We start from the raw sequence: 16,414 nt of genomic DNA on the forward strand, positions 1-16,414 counted from the left end.
TTTAAAAGGTCCCCATAATAATGTGAAATAATTCCAATTTCAAAAATAACCAGGATTGTGGATTATATTCTGAAATGATTACTTAGGTGGGTGGGAACATTCAATACAATACACTTTACGAAGCACCTTTCACATCAGGCGAACAATAACAACAACCACTTGCATTTATACAGTGCCTTACGCAGAGTAGCATCCAGGGTAGCGCTTCAAACATTGACTATTCCAGCGGATAGGCTACATAATAAACAAGGGTGTCTAGCACTATTCCATGATCAGTTAAGATCAGCAAAGGTCAGTGATTTAAGTGCACAAACCACAGCATTAAAGTCAATTTTGCTGCAAACATGTGAGAAGGGAATACTCCATTTTCTGGCTCTTGATCTTTTCAGCAAAGAAGGGAAGACTTGGAGAAAGTAAAGAGTCATTTTTAATAAATGAATTTGACAATTAATACATTGGATTGTTCGAGGAATATGAATAGTAGTCTGAATTCAAATATTTTAATAACCTTAATGACTGCACCCAATTTTCAACAGCAGTGAAATCCACTCCACAAGTATTACAATTCTCCCTCAAAGAGACGTCAAAGACAGAACAGACACAATTGGCCAAATGGCCTTCTTTCTTGCAAATTCACCTACAAAATGAACAGTAACTACACTTTGCAGTAAATTCCGTGAAGTGCTTTGAGACACCCTCCAGGTGTGAAAGGTGCTGTATCGAACGCAAGGATTATTTCTGTATTACTAAATTTCTATAGGGTTTTTGGTGAAGGAGTCGTATGGTTAAAAAAGAGATATTGTGGATATGCAACAAGGTGATATTTGAAAGCAGACAATACTGATTTGGCTATAATATACTGTGATACTGTATTCTACTGATTGTGGAATAGTACTGGGCTGTACCTGCTTACAGCACACAGAAAATCCAGGTAATGATTGAAGAATTAAACAGTGTTATCTTCCCAGATTTACTTGAAAGTACGTTGGCCTGCAGATCTGTAGCAAAGCTATAATTTTAAAAAAAAACCTAAAATGCTGCATAGCTCAAACAAACAAAGAAACAAAAATAAAAACGAAACAAAGTTGTATTATCACTGCATTTCAATACAGGAAACTTATATCATCTTCTCCTTTCTCCCCCACCCAAACCACCACCACCACCAGCAGCTCAAGCACCATCTCTCTCACTGTTTCTCGTTCATTTCACTGCAATTTATCTGCTGGAAGATATCAAAGCCCAAATGGTTGCACATGTCCTTTTGCTATTAAAAAAAAGTGGACGTTTGAAGCTCCTTACCTGCTGAACGCTGAAGACAGCTGCAGGGAAATCAGGCTCCAATGCTTGGTTTGTGTAAGCACTTTGCTGATCTGCAACTTGCTGCTTGGTTTTTCTTACATATTTCTCCCTGGTTTGGATTGGAACACGGTTTCCTTGGGTGATGACTGGTGGTTGCATTTCGATAATCAATGTACTCTTGGTCTGGATGATCGATTAGTTTTCTCTCCACCCACCAACCCCCTCCACAACCTGAGCTGATCACACAGCCTGTGATCAGAATTAAGCAGCTGGTTGTGCATCCGACGTTCTTGCAGGGCTGCAGGTTTCTCTCTGACCAGGAGAAAGGAGGACTAACTTTATGGGACTTCTTGCATTAAGAGTAAAGCATTAAAGATACATATAAGACACGCGACTCTCATCTACACACCACACACACACACACACACAGGACTGTGGAAACCTCAAGGGCGGATCTAACAAACTCCTCCTCTGGCTTTCATTCCATTTTCTTCTTACTCCCAAGCCAGAGTTGCTCAGTTCAGACTGTTTCTTTCACCTCTTAAATTCATCCATCACAAGATTGGTTTGGATGAAGAAAGCCCTTCGGCTCACCTGATCTCAAGTTTCCAGCACGCCCACCTTACGCAACAACGACAACAACAACAAACAATAACAAAACTACATTTAGAGAGCGCCTTTCACGGCAGGAGGACGTCCCAAGGCGCTGAACGGTTCAGGGGTCAGGACCCGAGCGTGGGAGAGGGGTGATGTAGGGGTGAGGGAAGGCAGAGAGGTGGGAGGGCGACTGAAAGCACGATCGAAGAGGAGGGTCTTGAGACCGGCCTTGAAGGAGGCAAGGGAGGAAACGAGGTGAAGGGACTGTGGGATGGAATTCCAGAGTGTGGGGGCAGAGAGGCTGAAAGCCCGGCCACCGATGGAAGAGTGGATCAGGCGGGAAACATGGAGCAGGCTGTAGCCCACTGATTGGAGGGAACGGGCAGGTTGGTAGGGAGTCAACAGGTCAGAGAGATAGGAGGGGACAAGGCCATGGATGGCCTTGAAAGTGAGAACGAGGATCTTGAATTCAATCCTCTGAGGAATGGGGAGCGAGTGGAGTCGGGCGAGGGTGGGAGTGATGGGGTCACGGAGCCTGGTGCGCGAGAGTACATTAGCTGCAGAGTTTTGGATGATCTACAGCTTGTGAAGGGAAGAGTTGAGAAGGCCGATGAAGAGGGAGTTTCCATAATGGAGCATGTGACAAATGCATGGATGAGGGTTTTGGCAGCCTGAGGGTGAGCCAGTGGTGGAGTCTGGCAATGTTGCGGAGGTGGTGGTAGGCAATGCCGGTCATGGCGCAGACGTGGGGGAGAAAGGAGAGTTCAGAGCCGTGAAGGCTGATGCTGCCAGCGCCCGAGCTGCGGAGGCACTGGTGTGAGCCAATCAGGAGGGCCTCGGTCTGGCTGATGTTCAGTTGGAGAAAGTTGTCCCTCGTCCAGAACTTGATGTCGGACAAGCAGTCAGTCAGGACGCCAATAATCCTGGAGTTCAGGATGGCATCAGAGAGATAGAGTTGGGTGTCAACCGCATGCATGTGGAAATTTATCCCATGTCTGCGGATGATGTCACCAAGGTTGAGCATATGGAGAGTGAAAAGGGAACCGAGGACAGAGCCCTGAGGAACGCCGCACGAGACAGCGTGGGGGCTGGAGGAGAAGCTGTTTGCAGAAATGAAGTGGAGGTGGTGTGAAAGGTAGGACCTGAACCAGTCAAGGACAGAACCTTGAAGGTTGAGGTGGGAGAAGAGGTGGTGGAGGAGGATTAAGTGTACCACAGTATCAAAGGCGGCAGAGAGGTCGAGGAGGATGAGGGGGCAGAGTGTGCTCTGGTCACACGTGGTCAGGATTTCATTTGGGACCTTGACCAGAGCAGTTTCCGTGCTGTGGGCAGCACGGAAACCCGATTGGAGGGGCTCATGGAAGGAATGAGAGGAGAGGAAAAAGCAAAGCTGGGAGACGAAGGCTCTCTCAAGGACCTTAGACAGAAAATGGTGGTGGGAGATGGGCCGGTAGCGGGATAGCTGTGATGGGTCAAAGGAAGGTTTCTTCAAAGTGGGGGTGATAGTGGCTGTTTTGAGAGGTGTAGGAACAGTGCCAGATGACAGGGAGAGATTGATGATATCGGCGAGTTGTGGGGCAAGGAGGTGGAGCTGGGATTTAAGGAGAGGGTTGGGGATGGGGTCCAGAGAGCAGATGGGGAGCTTCATGGAGGATATGGTGGTGATGACAGAGGAGGGGGTGACAGGTTTGAAGGTGTGGAAGGAAGGATGGGTAGTGGTCGGAGTGTGGGCGGTGGATAGGGAGGGGGTGGATTGGGAGTGCAGTGGCAGCTGAGCGGATTCCCTCGATTTTGGACTCGAGGAAGTCCAGCATTTCCTCGCATTGGGAATCGGAGGAAAGAATCTGCGAGGTGTGACGGGGAGGGCGGAGGAGCCGGTTGATGGTGGAGAACAGGAGCCTGGGGTTAACCTGGAGTAGAAGGACGATTTGGCCGAGGGGAGAGCGGAGCAGTAGGTTTTGATGAGGTCCAGCCAGATGTGCTGGTGGACCGTTAAGCTGGATTTGAGCCAAGTGCGATCGGCAGCCCACACCTAGCCCTTGAGCGAGCGGAGGTGGCTGGTGAACCAGGGTGAGCATCAGGAATAGGAGGCAGTTCGGAAGGTGAGGGGGGCAAGGGCGTCGAGTGTGGTGGAGAGGGTGCTGTGGAGGAGAGTAAACGCAGAGGATGGGTTGGTGTGGGAGGTGGGCCAAAGGGGGAGGAGTTCAGAGGACTCCAGGGCAGTGGAGAGGGATTGCGGAGAGATCTTCTTCCACGGTTAGTAGAAGATGGTGGTAGGTTTGGAGGCAGTGGGGAGAGGGATAAAGGAGTATTGGCATCACACCTTCAAGCTGTTTTTTAAGTGATGGTCCGAAGAACGACAATATAACTAGATTTGAGGTATGGCCAGCAGAGTAAGGATAGAGGACATTACATAGGTTGTAGGGGTGAGGGCGAGAACGTGAAGGGAGAACTTGGAAAGTCTGGACGAAGATCTTAATGTTCATCCACTCGGGTATGAGGTGTCAGTGGAAGTTGCCAACGATGGGAGTGAATGAATGTTCAGAGGAAAGAGCAATGATTGCAGAAATTTGGATGAATTGAAGCTTGTGGAGAGTGGAGCTGGGGATAACAGTGAAGAAGTCTTATTATCGATGTGATAATCTACTATGAAGTAGAGTGACTAAGGTTGTGAATGGGACAGCCCAATTGCACAGTGTTCTACAAACCATCATGAAACCAATGACCAATTTTATTTGGGAGACTGTTGGCCAGAGTAATGCTATGAAATCTTTAACGTTCACCTGAACAGGCAGACAAAATATTGATTTAACATCTCATCCGAAGGACAGCACCTCCGACAATGCAACACCCTATCAGCACTTATATTATGTGAGTTTAGATCCCAATGTGGGGCTTGAACCCACAGCCTTCTGATTCAGAGATGTGGTACAGAGGAACGTCAGTGGCATTTAGTTTCTAGTTCACCATCACTCAATGTGGAATTCTGTAAGTCCGCCTGAGCCTTTGCATCATTATTGCCATTATTATTCTGCTATTTTCTGAGTTTGTGTTAATGCCAAGAAAACATGAATATGATTTAATATTTATTATTTTTTGTTTTGTGATAATCTGATTGGCGGTAATTGTACATCTACCTAAGGAGCACAATCTAGCGGATCTCAATCTTAGTGTAGAAGTACAAATAGATGAGAGAAATGCTAGTTTATGTTTTATTGCACAGGTAACAACAATAACATTTTAAAGCTAATTGATCCAATTGATTCATATTTAATGGTTTGGCATGAAAAGGAGCACTTTTATACAATAAAAAAGACACATCCAACCATGATCATCATATTTTATATAGTGATGTTTATCTTGTCAAAAAGCAGAGTGGCATTCCTAGTCATTAAATAAGAGACCAGGATCTTTCATATATCTAGTGCAGGCAATGCTACACATAGTCATTGCTTAAAGAAATAATCAATCCTTAAGGGACATAGAAATATTATGTCTTTTTGTTTAAAACCCTTATAAAACTAGGTTACAAGTATTTCACTTTAGGAAACTTCTTTTTAATGTAGCCTCATGACAAAGGCACTACAGTTATAACCTATATAATGACAGCTACTAGAATTACATAAATTCACTATCAATTTTTTTCTTGGCAGGCACCTTTGGTGATCTATTAACTGGTGCTCCTGTCTTTTTTCCACCTCCAGAAATTCTTTCTTTCTCAGTCTATTACAGGCCTTTGATACTCCACACAATAGCGCACTGAGTCAGTGAACAAATGATTCCTCAACCTCTGGGCTCCACTGTGAGCCACAAATGAAATACTGTATTGTTGAAATTATTCAATTGGGAAACATTGTTGAGTTTCCTTGTAAAGTAAACTGGCCATTCAGTTGATGTGTTGTTTGATCCAGTCACGAAACCTAGAAACGCGAGTGTAAACACCAGGGCGATTGTGGCGAGCACATCCTTCTCCCCAGCTGACTATTCCTGCCAGGAACCATTTCTTCCCTTTTTCCAGACAAACCAGCGGTCCTCCCGAATCTCCCTGGAATAAGAGGGTTACAGGGAAAGGAAATTTTTTAATTAAGATTTTTAGATGGAAAGCACCTTCACGCCAGCACAGCTTGATGCTTCTCCACTTTGAATTTGCTGACAGTCATGCATCAAGTAAGTCCATAAATCGTGGAAACTGTACACATTTTCCCAATAGTGGAAAATGAAATGAAAAGTATCTTAACATCTCAATTTCAGATATCTTTCTATGCTCTTGACTACTGTAAATATCAGAGAGAAGCAGAATACGACACCTTGCACACAAATACAATTGATCTTTATGTATAGTTTGAAAAAGATCACATAGACACACACACACAAATGGGGTGAATCAAAAATCCTTACTCATAGTTATATATGAGATGTTTAAACTGCATGTTATGTAGACATTTACACATATCAACTCTGTACAAAATCTTTCTCGAAAGCAATGAAAGCATCTCCTGAGTCTTAAAAAAAGAACATAAGTATAATTAAAAACTCTATGAGTAAGGACACCTGATTCACCCTGTGTGTGTGTATATATATATACACATATATATATATATATATATTATACAGAGCTGAGACAAGAATTTTCTCTATGAAATAAAGACAATGTTAAAAGAAGGTTTTGCTGTGGTAGAAAACAAAGAAAATCCAAAACATTAGTTTAAAAATAAATAATAATTTGGTCACGCAATCCACGACTGTTTGTGAAACAATGCTGTGTGCAATTGGCTGCCGCATTTCTCCCACGAAATACGCAGTCAATTCACTTTACAGTATATTCTGTGTAGCGCTTTCAGACGTCTCAAAGACATGATGAGGCACTGTATTAGAATGCAAGGATGATTATTATTCGTTTTTCAAACCCACAGCTCCCCACGATCCTTGAAGGGTTCACCTGTAACTCAGTCGTCTGTCATCAAGTGCATAGACCCTTACCTGGCAGGCATCGACTCCGCCATGAAGGTAGCCGGCACAGAGCATTCTGGGAGTCACTCCGTTCTCATATAACTTGTTGCAGGTACTGAGTGGAATCATTTTCACCCTGGCCTCCTGGAGAACAGTAGCCAGTTCACCTAACGGACAGAAAAGCTTTTGTCAGTTAAGTATTATTTACTGAACCATTGCTCTGTTGGAACCACCGCCGAGATACGCCAAGGTTACTTCCTCTCAGGAGCTGGTGACTGAAGCCTCCATTCTTCCTACGACCAGTTACATCCACGCTCAACTGACAGCTTTGTTTATTTATCGGAAAGATACGTTTAACTCCAGTTCTCCAGTAAGGTGGCACCACAGCAACATCTCTGCGTCCGTATTGCAGCGGCAAAAGTGGTTTAAAATTTGTTCAGTTTTCCAAATTGGATTTCTTGAATGAGCAAAATAAACTATCCCCGGTTACACTACACATATTAAAAAATAGGAAAACCTTTGGCCTGTTTGGTTCAAACTGCAGGTGAACGTACAGTAAAAGAAATAATTGAGCTTAATAACTGTCAGGTTGTCTGAGTCATGGCACCTTACGTTTCCTTGGGTTTCTCTTCGCAGCGGAGTGAAACATTTACAGAGATTCTTAAATATTTGAGGCGGTATTTCATTACTTTGGAAATTATATGAAATTGATGGATCATGCAGTCTTTTCTCTAAAATCTCCCCAACACATACTCACTGTTTTTAAGATATTCCCATACCCACTTGCTCCATTGTGGAGCTGTGCTTGTCCACTCTTCGTCTCCAAGATCCTATTCCTCTTCTCATGCTTTTTTTCCTATGAAGATACAGTCCCTCCACCATTGAGTGAGGAGATTGCCTTCTTTTCCCGATCTCCTGCCTGAGCACGAAATTGATCTGCTACTCTAATCTGTTACTTTTGCTTGATCATGGAATCCCAACTCTGAGGTCTTTTATTATTATCCCATTTCCCTTCCTTCAAACTGGGGAAATGTCAATCAGATAGGATGCTGGAACAAAGAATGTCTTAGAAGAGTTTATTAGGGTCAACAAGTACTTTTCTTGTTGACTGATCGTGACCCTCATCTCACCACATTTTCCACTATTGCTTGACCCTCGATTCTCTCTTGTGAAATGAATCTGGCTGCCTCATCAACCCATTTGATTGCACTGCCTTCCCTGCCAATTTATTTCATAAGTTTGTTGAACAAAGGTTCTGCCCGACTTCCCTTGAACTCCTAATTTTTAACTTGCAATTCCTGGAATTTGAACCCTTCACCACAGTGATCACTTTGTCACTCCTCCTTCACAGGTTTGGGCGCACACCAAGACTTCATGGTCAGTGGCTTTTTCTCCTGTCAAGTGATTCCCATGATGAGATTGATGAAGCTGCTCATGCTACTCTATGGGTCCGCATTAATAACTCTTGGACTCATATCAACAAAGTAAGCTAGTGATGACTTGTAAATTTGCAGACCTTTCATGTGGTGGCCTACTTGATCCTAGTCTGCTTAGACTAGAATCCATCTTCATACCTATTGGTTAGAGCAATGCACGGACACTTGAATTCGTTGAAAATGGGAATCTAATTTGCAGGTTGTGTAAAGCATGTGCTAAACCCGCACAGAGAGAACTGCATTCAAGGACAGGTTCTGTCCTTAAAAGGTTCAGGTCTTATCTCTCATACAGTCTCCAATTTGTCTCCCCACAGTGTTCCTCAGGGCTTTGTCCTCGGTTCCCTTCTCTTCAACCTCTACAGGACGTGGAGTCCTGTAGCTCAGTGGTTAGAGCACTCGCTTTGCAAGTGAGAGACCGGAGTTCAATTCCAGGCAGGGCGAAACCTTGGGCAAGTTTCCTTACTCCACACGCCTAATAATAATCCCTCCAAAACCCAAAACAATAATAAGTTGGTCATTTTCAATCTACGGCTGTTTGTGGGACATTGCTGTGCGCAATTGGCTGCCGCGTTCGCCCACAAATATACAGTCAATTCACTTTACAGTGTGTTCTGTGAAGCGCTTTGGGACGTCCTCCCGACGTGAAAAGCGCTATATCAAATGCAAGGATTATTATTATTATTATTATTACATGCTCCCCCTTGGTGACATCATCCACAGACATGGGGTCAACTTCCACATGTACGCGGATGACACCCAACTCTATCTCTCTGCCTCCACCCTCGATTCCAGGACAACTGAAGTTCTGACAGACTATCTGTCTGACAGTCTGGATGAGAGCCAATTTTCTACAGCTGAATGTCAGCAAGACTGAGGCCCTCCTGATTGGCTCGCGCCAGCGCCTCTGCACCTCAGGCACTGGCAGCATCAGCATCCACGATGCACACTCCAACTCACCAAGCTAGGCAGGAACCTGGGTGTTTTGTTCAACCCTCAACTGTCCTTATTTACAAAACCACTGCTCTGTCCTGACTCAAGAGCCTCCTTTTCCACTGTGCCTTCAGCCACCACCCCTACCTCTTTGCCTTGCCTCACCCCAACCTGCCCCCCCACACTTGGGTCCTGATCCCCGACTGTTCAGCGTCCTCCAGACGTGAAAGGCACTTTACAAATGTAATTTTGTTGGTTTTGTTGTTGACTGGTGCACAATCAGGGCACCTCTAATTCCCTCTGCAGTCATGTGGTCATACAATTCGCAAATTAAATACGCAATGATGAGTGGACTGCACAGATGTCAGAAAAAACACCAATATGAACATGAGAAATGTTCTGTACATCAAATAGCAAAAATAGAATTGACTTTTCTTTTTCTGGAAATGCTGAAGTATTCAGCAAACCATATGCATTTATGCCGAAATTCTAGAATAACGCCAGTCATGCCCTTTTTGTACTGTACACTTAAGTTTATGGTACATATTGGTTTCTGCGGCAAATCAATACTAAATTGTATTTATCAGAAACTCACGCTGCATCTTGTAAATCAAAATAGATGAAACACACTTGTCTTAAGCACTGCTTCACTCATTTAGCAGCTTTGCCTAAGCCACATACCATCTTCATGTAGGACTCCCCAACCAGTCACGTAGCAGTGTGCTCCATTACTGAAGACATGAGTAGCAGCTGGTAAGCAGATGGGTTGGATGGTGTCACTGAAAAAGACCGGTGCATTCAGTTCTAACAGTGCAATATCGTAATCTGAGGTGTATTGATTGTATTTGGAATGCACAGTGATTCTCTTAATCGATCTGGTGACTATCCGAGTATTCATCCTGTTCATTAATCTCAGGCCTAGATACACTGTCCAAGATGATGAGGTAGAATATCTGTAACAATAAAGAAATCTATTATCAGTGATTAAACGTGGTGTGGCTGTAGCTGTAGCTCAGTGGTTAGAGCACTCGCCTCTTGCAAGCGAGAGGACTTAGGTTTGATTCCCGGCTGGGCGAAATGTTAGGCAATTTCCTCACTCCACATGCCTCTGTTTACCTAGCAGGAAGTAGGAACCCGGTTGTTAGTGGATTGGCGGATTGCTTTTCCAGGGGTAATAATTACTCGGCCAAAATTTAAAAAAAACATAATAATAATGATTTGATCGCTCAATCCAAGACTATTTGTGGCACACTGCTGTGCGCTATTGGCTGCTGAGTTTTGCCCACAAAATACAATCTGTTCACTTTACAATATATTCCGTGAAGCACTTTGAGACATCTTGAAAATGTGATGAGGTGCTGTATCAAATGCAAGGATTATTATTATTGTCTTTATGAGGATACATTTGACCATTTGTTCCATTTAAACATATATTGAATAATAAACATATGACAGTGGATACTTATCTGTGTAGTAATATGATAAGAATCCTTAAATTTGATATAGAGTAGCACCTTTTCACATCGGGAAGATGTGTCAAAACACTTCAAAGGAAATTCTAATAATTGTATTTTGTAAATGAATGAGGCAGTTAATTTATGCACAGCCATGAAGTGAGTGATCAATTTTATCTGGGGGATTGTTGGCCAGGACACCAAAGTGAGAAAAGCAACTAAAGCAATATTGCTCAATTACCCTTTGTTTCATCTTTTAACTTCCCTGATCTTGTACATGTCTATGCGAAAATATTCCATAAAAAACTAAAACTTTTGCTTTTCATTTGAATGTTAGCATATCCAACGAATGTTGAATTTAGCTTCAGTGCACAAGGATTAATGGTCACTTGATTCAAAATTGAAACAGCTATCAGAACAAATCCCATACATTTCTAAAAAAATAACCTTTGCGGTTCTTACAAAATGGAATGATCACACTGCAGTGTACCGTATAGAGTCAGAGTCTTGGAAGCAATGGGCAGCAGAGAGGAGCCAACGATTTGAAACAATGGATGCCCCACATATATGCCCATACATCCCCATCTGCAGGCTGACTTGCCAAGGCCATTCACCATTCCTGGCATCTTCACCCCCAACTATTTTTGTTTTCTTGGCTGGGCTTGTTCCACACGCTGTAATAGATTTAGACATTTAAGTTACAACCATAATCAGAATTACATTACTTGTTTTGTGGCGGTCCTAAAGTTACCCATTAAACCCTGAGCTTTACACTCTCACAGAATTCATAATTTTTAAGGCTAGATATAAACACTACTTTAAACTGAATTCTCATTCTCTAATCGAGCTTATTCAGTGAATGAAGTGGCTCAGCATCATCTTATGAGGAAATGATACAGAAACCACATCTGACGATTCATTATGCAGTATTTACACCGCATTTAGATATGCACATATTTGCCCAAGACAGTTTTGTTGATGTTAAGAGAAGTTGTAAGATGTAAATCATTATTACAGGCATCTAAAAAAACTACATGTGTTATTGTACTGAAATTTGAAGATTTCATCCAAGAAAATCAAATTCAAAAAATCTTGCATTTAAGATAGTGCCTTTGAGGTTGGGAGGACATCTCAAAACACTTCACAAGATGTAATGTAATATTTAGTAACTGTGCATTCTATAGGCAAATGAGGTAGCCGATTTGCACACAGCAATGCCCCACAAACAGCCATGAAGTGAGTGACCAATTTTATCTTGGGAATCCTGGGCAAGGACACAAGAAGAAACTCCCTTCTCTTTTTGAGTAATGCCATGGGATCTTTAACATCTACCTGATCATGCAGACTGGATGTCAGTTTAATGTCTCATCTGAAGAATGACAACTCCAAAATCCAGTACTCCCTCATCACTGTATTGGGATACACAACCTTCTGACTTACAGGCAAGAGTGCTACCAACTGAGCTAGGCTGATCCCTCTAATCTATGACCACACCTGATATAAAATGCTTTGCTATACACCACGTCCACATTTTACCTCAACATACCACAGCCTGCTTCATCTGACCCATCCAGGCAGTCTCTTCTCCCATCACACTCTGGGTTGATCTTGTTCAGGCATTTTCCATTACGGCACTTATATGAAGATAAGTAGCAGCCTTTATGCACTGCAGAATAGATATCTGTAGAGAAATTCAGTGCAAAGGATGAGTAAGAAGTCACATTTAAGGATACCTTCATGCATTTTGCAGGCGACGTCCATATGGGCTTGCTGTGAACGGATTACTAGCATCCCTTGTACACTATCGAATACTTCAACAATGGTGATTTCTCATCAAATATTGAATACAAATTAAAAGATGAAAAGAGATATTTAATTCCAATGACTATAACTATTAATCATTCATCCACAAATATCTAGGGAGAGATTCTACCTGGATCTAGATTTACTCTATTTAGGAGCATTTCAGAACATCCATAATTGAGAAAATTGTTGAATTCAGTCTCAACTTTGTAGTCATTTTTTTGTAGTTCTTAAAAGAACAGGAGAGATCCAAAGATAGAGCATTGGGATATACCAGGTGTTTCTATATGAACATGGATTGAGAAAACCTTGGAGGAGATGCAATGATGATACTGGACCAAATAGGAACTGAAGCATGAAAGCTCACAACCAAGGATGTGGACCACAGAAGAAAGGCGATGGAGGAGAATGTAGTTTTAATTGTGTCAAAGGTGGAAGAGAAGTTGACGAGGATGATGGTAGGAAGCCTCAGTCAGAAGGATGTCATTAATGACTGACTAAGGCGGTGTCATTGCTGTGAGCAGGTGGAAAGCCTGACTGGAGGAATTAAAAAAAAACTGTGAGAAAGGTAAGCACATAGTTGGGTTGCAATAATAGATTCCAGTACCTTAGCAAGAAAGGGTAATGGACGTTAGTTTCTTGAGGGGTTGATGGATTTTTTTGAAAACGGGCGATAATAACAGCTGTGAAATGATGAATGGATAGAAGAGGCTGACAATGTCAGCTGACATGGGGCCAGGGAATAATAGTTGGGTTTGTGAAGGGAAGAGGTAGTAGACTTCAGACAAGAAATTAATTGAATGAGAGGAGTGTGGGGGAGGGAGTTGTAGGTGTTGTCCAACCTTCTACAAAAATAGAGCAGGACATATTCATACCTCCTAACATGCTATTGCTGAATCTAGGATATGTTCTTTTTTCAGAAACACCCTGTACAGTTTTTCAGGAACACCTAGGAGACTTGCACAGAGAAACATTAACTGTGTTCCCACAAAATGACTTTAAAGGTCTTGGGAAGTGAAATGTGGTTCCAGTCAATTCACTGGCAAACAGCTGACTTTTCACTGGAGTCAAATTTTAAGTGGATCCTGTTCTCTTTGTTCCAATTGCCTAAGTCACAGCACCAAGAACTGAATCTGCTGGTGACCTAACTCTCTGTTCCAACGGAATTCCCAACGAATCGTTTAAGAAAAGCAGAGCAACATCAACAAGGATTGTTTGGTAATATTTCTGCACATCATCTGAAACTGTTTAAAATATTATTATTTAAAAAACATAAGCCGTTTGATGGAAGATGAGTGTGCTGTGTGACGCTTCAGATCCTCTCAGTTCTCGTTATCCTTAAAACACAGAGGGCACAGCCTGAGGCCATGTGTTTCTGGCACATGGGGAATAGCTGCTTGGTTTGTTGGGAACATAAACTAGATTGAAAGCAATTCAATCATTATCAAAATTGGGTGAGATTGGATTGTCAGAAGTATTTTGAAGGGAATTGTATAAGCACTTGAGCAGTAAAATCAATTTACAAAGAACGTACAGCGTGGAAACAGGCCACCACGTCCCATCAGCCCCAGTTTATACGCCACTTAGCCCTTATTCCCTCCCGCACCCTTCTAGTCCCCTCTCTTTCACATGAAGGTCTGTTTCTTCTTGAAGCTAGATATGCTGTGGAGTTCTGTAGGTCAGTGGTTAGAGCACTCGCCTCGCAAGCGAGAGGACCAGGGTTCGATTCCCCGGAAGAGCGAAACATTGGCCATGTTTCCTTACTCCACACACTTGTGCTTTCCTAGCAGTAAGTAGGGCCTAGTTGTTAGTCAATTGGCGGATCACTTTTCTGGGGATAGTAATCCCTTCAAAAAAAATAATTATTATTTGGTCACTCAATCCACGAATGTCTGTGGGACACTGCTGGGCGCAATTGGCTGCCACGGTTCGCCCACAAAATAAGAACATAAGAAATAGGAGCAAGAGTAGGCCGTTCGGCACCTTGAGTCTGCCACGCCACTTAATAAGATCATGGCTGATCTTCGAAGCTAATTCCATTTATCCGCCCTATCCCATATCCCTTAATACCTTTAGTTTTTAAAAATCTATCGATCTCAGTCAATTCAAAATACACTTTACAGTATATTCTGTGAAGCGCTTTGAGACGTCTAGAAGACATGATAAGGCGCTACATCAAATGTAAGGATTATTATTATCTTTTGTGGCTTCCTGTGCACACCAATCATTGCTGATGCCTCTTCCAGTGTACTATTATCCCTCTCGATTCTGGTGAATTCTGTTCAGTCAGGCCCCTGCCACGCAAGGAAACCAATTACCAATTTCTAAACCAAAGTACTGAGAGTTCCACATTGTGTGGTTTCTGTTTATCCAGTACTGGAGTGAGTGCTCTCTCCTCACAGAGCTGCACTCTCGATTTACTTAATCCCAGGATGTCTAGGTGCAGATTGTCGAGGGCAACCTTGTTGCCAGTGGATCCCAGAGTGTATGTCTGGAATACTGCTGGAATTTAATTAGCTAAATTTGCACTTCCTCAGTTCCAGTGAAAGAAACCTGAATTTCTTTTGAAATTTCTACTGAAATTTTTTTTTTTTAAATTCTTTTTTTCTTTTGAATTCCTTTTTTTAAATTTAAGTTAGAAAATTGCATTGGGAAAGAAATGCTATCACTTTATCCACATAAATGCTGAGTGGTACTTTACCTTGATGTCATGGCTCTATGTAATTTATAATTTTACTTTACAACAACAACAACAAGATTCCATTTATGGAGCGCCTTTCACGTCGGGAGGACGTGACTATTGCCGATGAAAAACAGTGTCCATGATTCATGACATCTTCATCTTTTAACAAGCGACTTAATATTTGGGTATCAGACAAGTTCAGGTGGTCTCGGCTCCAAGTCAGAAAGATGTGGGTTCAAGCTGTATGTCAGGACTCTGATACAACCCCAGCGCTATATAATTACAATACAGCGCTGGGAGTGTGTTTCATTGTTGGAGATGAATCGTTAAATTGAGGATTAGGTGGATGTTATAGATGCCGTGGCATTATTTGGAAAAAGAAGGGAGTTTCTTTTGCCAACAATTCCCCACACAAAATTGGTCATTGACTTCATAGCTGTCTGTGGTACACTTGCTACGTGCAAATTGGCTGGCCTATTTGTCCTAAATCCTGTGACATCTCAACATGGAATATCAAACGCAAGAATAATTATTATTTAATTATTATTGCATATTGTGATAGACACTAATGTAGCACAGACCTTAAGAGATCTGCTTAGTTCATGTTCAAGCAAGTTTCTAAGAACGAAGAAAACCAAAGTAACATTTCTCATGACTCACATGCCCTGGTACAGTTTATTTCATCGCTTCCATCTCCACAATCATTTACTCCATCGCAAAGGGATGTCTGGGAAAGGCAGTTTCCATTTAAGCAGTTAAAATGACAATCTGCAGTACAATCAAACACAAGCTGTGGTTGTCTTGTTCATGATAACATTGATTTACAAAACAATACAAAATTAAATTTGTATAATGCCTTTCACGTCAGCAGAAGGCGCTGGACAGTCAGGGATTTGGACTTGAGCTGGGGGTGGGTGGGGGGGTTGGGATCAGGGTGGAGGGGGACATGGAGAATACTAGGGTGGTTGAAGGAGTGGTCGAAGAGAAGGATCTTGAGACGTGCCTTGGAAGAGGCAAGGGAGGGAGTGAGGCAAAGCGAATGTGGGATTGAGTTCCAAAGGGTGGGGGCAGAGAGGCTAAGGGCCTAACCGCCGATGACTGGATAGGTTGGGCAGGGGACATAGAGCAGGCCACAGCCTGCTGAGCGGAGGGAGCGGACAAGTTGATTTGGGGCTAGCAGATCACAGAGCTAAGGAAGGTCATGTAGGGCCTTGAAGGCGAGGATGAAGATTTTGATCTCTATCCTCTGGGAGATGCGGAGC

At 42.8% G+C, this 16,414-nt stretch overlaps 1 protein-coding gene across 1 annotated transcript in view; it reads right to left on the reverse strand.

The window, feature by feature from the left end:
* Positions 1-16,414, reverse strand: part of LOC103180203 (transmembrane serine protease 7) — an 85,756-nt gene that overhangs the window by 31,468 nt on the left and 37,874 nt on the right. Inside the window, exons 31-36 of the mRNA XM_007895903.2 lie at positions 15,813-15,920; positions 12,213-12,347; positions 11,157-11,340; positions 9,894-10,165; positions 6,877-7,013; positions 5,794-5,941 (exon numbers count right to left, since the gene is read on the reverse strand). Coding sequence (XP_007894094.2) covers positions 5,794-5,941; positions 6,877-7,013; positions 9,894-10,165; positions 11,157-11,340; positions 12,213-12,347; positions 15,813-15,920 — 984 coding nt within the window. The remainder of the gene's footprint in view (positions 1-5,793; positions 5,942-6,876; positions 7,014-9,893; positions 10,166-11,156; positions 11,341-12,212; positions 12,348-15,812; positions 15,921-16,414) is intronic.

The sequence above is a fragment of the Callorhinchus milii genome, unplaced genomic scaffold, assembly GCF_018977255.1.
Source record: "Callorhinchus milii isolate IMCB2004 unplaced genomic scaffold, IMCB_Cmil_1.0 Scaffold4, whole genome shotgun sequence".
Taxonomy (NCBI): Eukaryota; Metazoa; Chordata; class Chondrichthyes; order Chimaeriformes; family Callorhinchidae; genus Callorhinchus; species Callorhinchus milii.